The 8414-nt window shown below is 49.6% G+C and overlaps 1 protein-coding gene across 1 annotated transcript; it reads left to right on the top strand.

The window, feature by feature from the left end:
- Positions 1-3248: 3248 nt before the first annotated feature.
- ACKR5 (atypical chemokine receptor 5) lies at positions 3249-4432 on the top strand (the record flags this gene model as incomplete). Its single annotated transcript, XM_080704847.1, is given in 2 exon segments — positions 3249-4362; positions 4365-4432. Coding segments are annotated over 2 exon segments (1182 nt in total).
- Between the last annotated feature and the right edge of the window lie 3982 nt (positions 4433-8414).

Genomic DNA, 8414 nt, shown 5'->3' with positions numbered 1-8414 from the left:
TTAAGTCCTCAAATTATAAAACATGATGGCTGATACTTACAGAAAAAGAAAAGTCTGTCTCACAGATTTGTGCAAATTTCCTTTAAACCTGTCCTCATCAAAAAAGGAGATCATACAAAAATGTTCTGAGCATTTTATCTCAGTGTGTAACTTTACTCCCCTCCAGCCAGCATACCCTTGACCCTATATCCTACAAAACAGGGACCCAGGTCCAGGTGGCTTGTGTGAGACCTGGGGACCCCCGAGAGGGTTAGGAAGCCCTCTTCCTCCACACAGAGGCGTCTCTGGACCATGGGAGATGCCTGGAGAGGCAGGCAGCCCTGCAGCTTGGAGGAGGAGTGGAAGGGTGTCTGCTTAGGCCCCCATTCCCCACTTCCCAACCCTGCCCAGCCACATGCCACCCTTCTGTGAAGTCCCTGCCCTCTCCCTCCCCATCCAGGAGTCTACCTGAAGCGCAGCCCCTCCCACCAGTCTCTTCTCTCTCCCCAGATTCTCATCTCAGATCACAAAATGACACTTCAATACCAATAAAGGTATTGAAAGAATAGTTAATTAGCATGATGGCACCCACCTGTTATCCCAGTACTTGGGAGGCTGAAACAGGAGGAATGCAGGTTCAAGACCAGCCTCAGCAAATTAACAAGACTCTCAGAAACCTAGTGAGACCCTGTTTCAAAACAAAAAGTAAAAATGGTTGGGGGTATAACTTGGAGGTGGGTTGCCCCTAGATTCAATCCTCAGTACCAAAAATAGTTAAATGAAATGATATATTAAAAATATATATAGCTAGGCATGGTGGTGCACGCTTGTAACCCCTGCGCTTGGGAGGCAGAGACAGGAGGACCGCACAGGTTTGAAGCCAGTTGCACTGGCTTAAGAGATCTTGTTTCCAAATAAAAAAGTATAAAAATAGGCCTGGGAGGGTAGCCCGGAGGTAGAAGGGCTTCCAGGAACCCCAGTACCATCCATATATATGTGTGTATGTATATATATATTATTTATTTATTTTGCGGTACCAGGGATAGAATCCAGGGGCATTTCTACCTCCGAGCTACACTACTAGCCTTTATTTATTTATTATTTTTTTCTAGACTTTATTTTGAAACAGGGTCTCACTAAGTTGTGGAGGGCCTCACAAGTTGCTGAGGCTGGCCCCTGAACCTGAGCTCCTCCTGTCTCAGCCTCCCAAGTACTGGGATTGATTACAAGCGTGGGCCCCCACGCCTGGCTAGTTTTAACTTTATCGGTGCTGTGTAATTATACATCCTAGTGAGGTTCAGATGATGGAGACGTCCATGCACACAGCATTTGTGGCTTGTTTCCCTCCGCGTCCCACCCCGCTCCCTCCTCCTCCCCATGTGCGATGTTAACTTTGATGCTGAGAACTTTATATATGAACAAAGGACTATTTGAACTGTTTCCATCACCACTCCCTCCCTAAACCCCTCTACTGTTCAACTCGTGTCTCCCTCATTGATCTGAAGTTTCTCCCTCTGTGTCCCAGTTTCTTCCTCGCTTCCACACGTGAGTGAAAACATCCTGCCCTCCAGTTTCCGTGCCGGCCTCATCTCACTGAGCATAATATTCTTGAGTTCCATCTATTTTCCTGTAAATGACATAATTGTGTTCTTTTCTATGGCTATGTAAAATTCCATTGTGTGTATATATACGATAATTTTGTAATCTATTCTTCTGTTGATAGATACCTTGGCTTCTATAGTTGGCTACTGCGAAGCATGCTGCTATAAATAGCATTATGGATATGAATAACCTGGATGGATAATACATGGATGCATGCATGTATCTCTATAGTATTCTGAATTCATTTCCTTTGGAAAGAGCCAAGTGCTGGAATTACAGGTGTGTGCCATCATGCCCAGCTGGTATATTTTCAAAATTTAAAAAAAAGCTGGGCATAGTAGTGCATGCCTGTAATTCCAGTACTTGGGAGGCAGAGACAGAAAGATTGCAGGTTCAAGACCAGCAAAACCCAGAAAAAAGACCAGAAAAATATAAAAAGGGCTAGGGGCATAGCATGGAGGCAAAATGCCTTTGGGTTCAATCTCCAGTAACACAAAGAAAAAAAAAAATCACAAAATGAAGGCAGGAGCTGGAAACCCAGGAGCTGGAAACCCTTGTTGGGGGTAAAGGAGAATAGCAGAGGGTGGTTGGGAGCCTGTAGAGATGCCAGAGTGACTAAAAGGCTAATTTTCAGATCTGTTTACACCCCTTCCTCCCAAGTTCTATTCTAGGGGGAATCAAGCTAGACAGGAGAATGGGATGCAAGCCGGCTCAGAGAAAAATACGTATTTTTGCCTTCTGCTGAGCACTTTGCCTTGGTGACACGTTTACTTGCTACAGAAACCCTTTTAGGTAGGTACGACTGCGGTCCCATTTTACAGAGAGAAGAGAACTGAGGATTGAAGAAGTGAAGTCACACAACTAATATGTGAAGCATCCAGCCTGTAAAGCTTGCAGTTTGACCTCATCCAGCCTGTAAAGCTTGCAGTCTGACCTCCCCTGCACAGGTCTTTGGCTAGGACGGCCCCTCTAACTGGATTGGGGGAATGCAGGAAAAACCCCAGCCCTCTCCCTCAGAGCCTCAGCCAGTGACAGCAACTTCCCTTCTCGGATGAAGGGCGTCCCTGAAGCCAGCAGCAAAGCCAGCCCCACGGCCAGGGTCCTCCAGCCTCCTCGCAGAGGAGTCAGAGGCTGCTGACTGCCGAGACCTGCAGGACCTCCTGGACTGGAGGTGCTTCCAAGGGAAATTCAGGTGAGTGTGACCCTCTCCCAGAGACTTGGAGACAAATGGCTTTCCTACAGGATCCTCAAATCTTCCCAGGGGTGAATTAGAGGTGTGTGTGTGCATGAGCATGGGTGTGCATGTGTGTCCCACACCTATGGCCCAAATAGCAGGACAGAGTTGGAGCCCCTAGTAAAGATCTCCACAGTGCCTGAAGAAAAGTGGCCACCCCCTGGGGCTGGAGGTGAGACTGGCTGGGGATGGGGGGACACAAACAGTCCTGGTCTCTTCCAATACTAAAGCTCTGGAACAAAGTGTCTGTGCTTTGAGTCAAAGCTGGCAAGTCAGAGTTCGAAAGTTCAACATCCCCTTCTTGTCTCTTAGGCCTCACAACCTTTCCCAAGCCCCTCCAGGCCCCATACCTTCTTCCCTGGGACACCAGGCTGCTTTCACGGTCTCCTTTCTCTTTCAACCCTCCCTTCTCGGCAGGTGTTTGCAGGTCCTAATGTCAGTCAAACCCAGCTCGGGGCCCAGCCCCTCGGAGGGACCCAAGGAGGCGCCTGACAGTGACTTTGGAGAGACCCACAACTGGACGGAACTGTTCTACTTCTTCAACCACACTTTGCCCGAGTGCCAACTAGACCTCAGCGAGAACGCCAAGCAAGTGGTCCTCTTTGTCCTCTACCTGGCCATCTTCGTGTTTGGGCTGGTAGAGAACCTGCTGGTGATATGGGTCAACTGGCGCCGCTCAGGCCGGGCCGGGCTGCTCAACCTGTACATCCTCAACATGGCTATAGCAGACCTGAGCGTCATCCTGTCCCTGCCCGTGTGGATGCTGGAGGTCATGCTGGACTACACCTGGCTCTGGGGCAGCTTCTCCTGCCGCTTCATACACTATATATACCTTGCCAACATGTACAGCAGCATCTTCTTCCTGGTGTGCCTCAGCGTGGACCGCTACATCACCCTGACCCATACCTCCTGGCAGCGCCACCAGCACCGGGTGCGGCGGGCCGTGTGTGCGGGCGTCTGGGTCTTCGCAGCCATCATCCCGCTGCCCGAGGTGGTCCACATCCAGCTGGTGGAGGGCACCGAGCCCATGTGCCTCTTCATGGCACCCTTTGAAACGTACAACACCTGGGCCCTGGCGGTGGCCATGTGCACCAGCATCCTGGGCTTCCTGCTGCCCTTCCCGATCATCATAGTCTTCAACGTGCTGACAGCCTGCCAGCTTCGGAGGCAGAGACAGCCCGAGGGCCGGCGCCACTGCCTGCTGGTGTGTGCCTACATAGCTGTCTTTGCCATCTGCTGGCTGCCCTACCACGTGACTCTGTTGCTGGTCACCCTGCACGGGACCCACATCATCCTCCACTGCTACCTGGTGCACCTGCTCTACTTCTTCTATGATGTTATCAACTGCTTCGCCCTGCTGCACTGTGTCGCCAACCCCATCCTCTACAACTTCCTCAGCCCAACCTTCCGGGACCGGCTGCTGAGCGCTGTGGTCCGTTACCTTCCGAAAGACCAGGCCAGGGCAGGTGCACGGGCCTCCTCTTCCTCCTCCACCCAGCACTCCATCGTCATCACCAAGGAGGATGGCTTGGTCCCGCCGGCATGTCCCACCCCCACCCCCACCTGAGCCCGAGCTTCCAGGCACCCTCTCCACTTCCGGAGGCCTCTGCCAGCTGAGGTGGAGTCCAGCTTCTCTGTCAGCAGAGGAAAGGTCTGGAGGGGAGGGGAGAGGTTTGGGGGAAGGGGGTCTGGGGAAAAGGTAAGAGCACTCATGATATATCTTAAAATATTGAGGTGGGGAGAAGGAGAAGGGGTGGGCGGGACGGAGAACAGGTCCTTCCTTGGTGTTGTACTATTTGTTTGGGCCCTTGTGTCTAGAGGCACCACACAGTTAAAATTAAAAAAGGTGAAATAAAGAATAGAGACAGGCGCATGGCCCTGGATCTCTGAGAACTCTGCACTTCCAGCTGGGCTTGCTTGGGAAGGGAGCTGAGGCTAAAAGGATGCTCCACAGAGGAAACCAGATGCAGATTTCATAAATCACCCTGGCCGGAAAGAGCGAGCTCCACAGGAACCTCACAAAACTTTCCTTTGTGTTTGTGGGCTTGTTGATCTTCCAGCTCACTGCGCAGGTTGTGGGGACAAGAGGCCAGGGGTCAAGGAACCAGGCGGCCTCAGCAGGACACGCCCTCCCTCGCTGTGCATCGGCAGGGCTATGACAGTGGAGGGGTGGGGTAAAGCTGGGTCTGAGACAGGCACCCTACAGCTGGGTCAGCAGGATGGTCTCTCTCCCTCCACCATTCAGGAAACAAGGCTCTTTCCTTACAGATACCCTCCCCTCCCCCTCCATCCTGCTCCTCCCCCCAAAGCAGAGGCACAGTCCCAGAGTCAATGTTCCTCATAGCCAAGCTCTCAGCCTTGGATCTAGAACACTGCTCTAGAGAGACACAGCTATTAGAAATCCTACCACCACCATCTAATCCTTTCTCTCCAGATCATAGGAAAATATCAGGCAACATCCATTCTGGAAGCAGACCTGGGGTCAGCCAGCAATGAGCGCTGACAGTGCTCCATCCCTCAGCCTTTGTCCCCTGCACAGGGATGGGGAAAGCCAAAGTGGAAATTTCCTAGTTCTGCTGCGGGAGAGAGCTCTGGCACTCAGTCAGTTCTCCCTGGCCATGCCTTTATAGTTTTCCTGTCCAGCCACTTGTGTTTATTAACACTTGTTCTATAGATGGGGAAAGAAGTCCTCTTGTTAACAAGTAGATCTTCTGGAAAAGAATCATTTATCAGTTTGGGAAACTAGGACTGTGAGCGGTAAAAACTCTGATGTAAAAGCTCAGAAAAGGTTCCAGTCTCCAGCTTCCAGCCCCATGTCTCTGGCCTCTTGCTCCTGCTTGTGGAAAGTGAGGGTCTTCTTCCTCCTCTGCCCTGGTCAAGAGCTTGGTGTGCCCAGGATGTTTAACTTGGAATCACGACTCACTCAGGGACTGAATCCTCTGCTTTTTCAAATCTCAACCTGTACGCACTGGGCGCATTAAACATGTGCCTGGTCTATCAGGAGCACGCATGTTATTACGAGAGAAACCAGTATCTGCCACCCCTGCTCAGAGCAGCCACACCTGAAAAACTCTTAAGTTACAAACAGCTGCTGGGGCTGGGTGTGGTGGTGCATGCCTGTAATCCCAGTACTTGGGAGACTGAGCCAAGAAGATCGCAAGTTCGAGGCCAGCCCCAGCAACTTAGTAAGACCCTCAGCAACTTAGACTCTGTTTCAAAATAAAAAATAAAATAGGGCTGGGAGTATAGCTCAGAGGTGGAAGGCCCCTAGGTTCAACTGCCTAGTACTAGGGAAAAAACAAAATAGCTGATCATGGCGTGAAGCTGATGGCTCTTTTTTTTTTTTTTTCTTTTTTTAAGGGTCTGGGGATGGAACCCAGAGGCATTCGACCTCCGAGCTACACCCCCTGCCCAATTTTTTATTCTTTATTTTGAAACAGGGTCTCACTGAGTTGCAGAGGGCCTCACTTAGCTGAGGCTGTCCACGAGCCGTGATCCTCGGGTCTCAGCCTCCCGAATGCTGGGATTACAAGCGTGCGCCACCACACCCGGCTCTGATGGCTCTTTTGAACCAGGGATCTGGGCTGTGGCTTGAGGATGCAGTAAGGGCTTAACCTAACAATGCAGAAATGGCATTTAAAAGACTTTTGTTCCACTTAGAAAGCAAGCCATGACCTGATGTCCACACCACTACCTCCTTTGACTTGGTCTCTGGAAGCCTTCTGAAGGAAATCCTATTTTATTATATCCCAGGACCCCACAGAGGCTACTTCCCCAAGACCAGTTATCACCCTGGCAGTATGAATACTTCATTAGGACCTTTCTCCCCATGGCAGGGAAGAATGGGAATGGGCTGTGCTGACTGTGAGAGGCCGTTCTGCCCAGCAAGCGTTTACCCAGCACTGATGAGGGCCAGGCCGGGCCACGTGCTCTGGGACCAAATGGGCCGCATCACACCTTACCTGATAGAGTCCTGTTTCCGCTGTGGAAACACATTTCTATCAACCTCTTGGAATTACGTCAAACCTCTGCCTCCTCCCTGCTCAAATCTTCCCTTCACTCCCACTTCCCATCTGCCTCTTTCCACTCAAAGATGCGCTGCTTCACCAGGAATTAAATGGCAAGACAATTCACAGCCAACTCCCTTACTTAGAAATGTTAGTCCAACTAGACACCTGCAAGTTCCACTGCTCGCTCTGAACCTGACAGAGCCCAGCAGAAATGTCTCCCTAAAAGGCCGAGCTAATCCTGGGGAATTCCAGCTACAGGAAGGGAAACGTGCTACCTGAAAGAATTCTGGCAGCTGCCGAGCCAACACGCGCTGCTGAAGGGTGACAAGCCCAGATGCCCTGGGCTCGAGGCGTGAGCGTGGCCAGGGTACACAGGAAAAACACATTTCACATTTCCTTTTTTTTTATTCTAAATAAAAAACACACTTTGTGCTGAACAATGGAATATAAAAGAATCAGATGTACAACGATTTTAGACATCTACTATTTGGGGAAAAAAGTTTACAAAATATACAAAACTTTACAGCAATAGATAGTAAACACTTAAATATTAGGAGGTCAGTACTTATTAATTTAATGGAAGGAGTTAGACGTCAACAACTCTTCTCCACTTCATAAGAGACTTCAGCTATTGGGGGACTGAAGACGGGAAGGGGTTAAGAAAACATCAAAATCAAACATTTCACCTTCATTCTTATGTTAAGTTTATGATGCATAATCATATTGAAACTAATGCCGTGCACCCTGATCCCTGACTCGGTACAGGATTTAGGGAGAAGGACATCTGGGCACAGACCACTCTCGTGACAGCAAATTCAGTGTCCATCTATAAAGGGATTTAAATTCACTTTTGAAGTTGAGTAGTCCAGGGTCTGGGGAAATAGGGCACAGCAGGAGGCCAAAAGAAGAAAACTCATCAGTAGCAAAAACCTGACTGGGAAAAGGCATTTAAGCCCAGAGGTTTGTCCTAGAGATAAAGGGGTGCCGGTGGAGCAGAATAAAACAAAGTTTAAAAGAACTTTTACCCGCTTCCTAGACCTTAGGGGTCACCTGGGCCCACCCCCACTCCACCTTCTTTCTTCCCAACTAGTCATGGAGTCTTAAAACTTGGGACCCAATAATGCTCAGCAGAGATTCCCAGCAGATGCTGTGGCATCAGTGAGCCATCAGGGGTCGCAAGCAGCCTCTGCTGTCCACCTAGGATGTCATACAAGGATTGTCATTTCCCCTTAGAAAACAAATCAGGAATGGCCCCAAGTCTGCTTTTATGCTCTGCAATCACCATCTTGAAATCCCTAATAATTTGTGAACACGAGGGCTCTGCAAATTATGTAGCTGGTCCTGAGTACAGAACAAGAAAAAGGGAAAAATGGAAGAAGAGAAAACATTTAAGGGTCAAACAGAACTTCAGCGCAATATAGCAGGGGACAGCGCTACACTGGGCTCCAGGAGAGACGGGCAACAAAATCAAACATCAAGTCAAAAAATAAGAAATGCAAACTAAATCGAATCCCTTCCATCAGGTATCCTGGAGTGTCCTTTGCACAATATAGTGTTTCAAGTAAAACTTAGAAAAGGGAGCTAGAGAC

Source organism: Muscardinus avellanarius, assembly GCF_963383645.1.
Source record: "Muscardinus avellanarius genome assembly, chromosome: 11".
Classification (NCBI taxonomy): Eukaryota; Metazoa; Chordata; class Mammalia; order Rodentia; family Gliridae; genus Muscardinus; species Muscardinus avellanarius.
The sequence above is the reverse complement of the archived record's forward strand: the minus strand, read 5'-3'. Positions and strand labels throughout refer to the sequence as shown.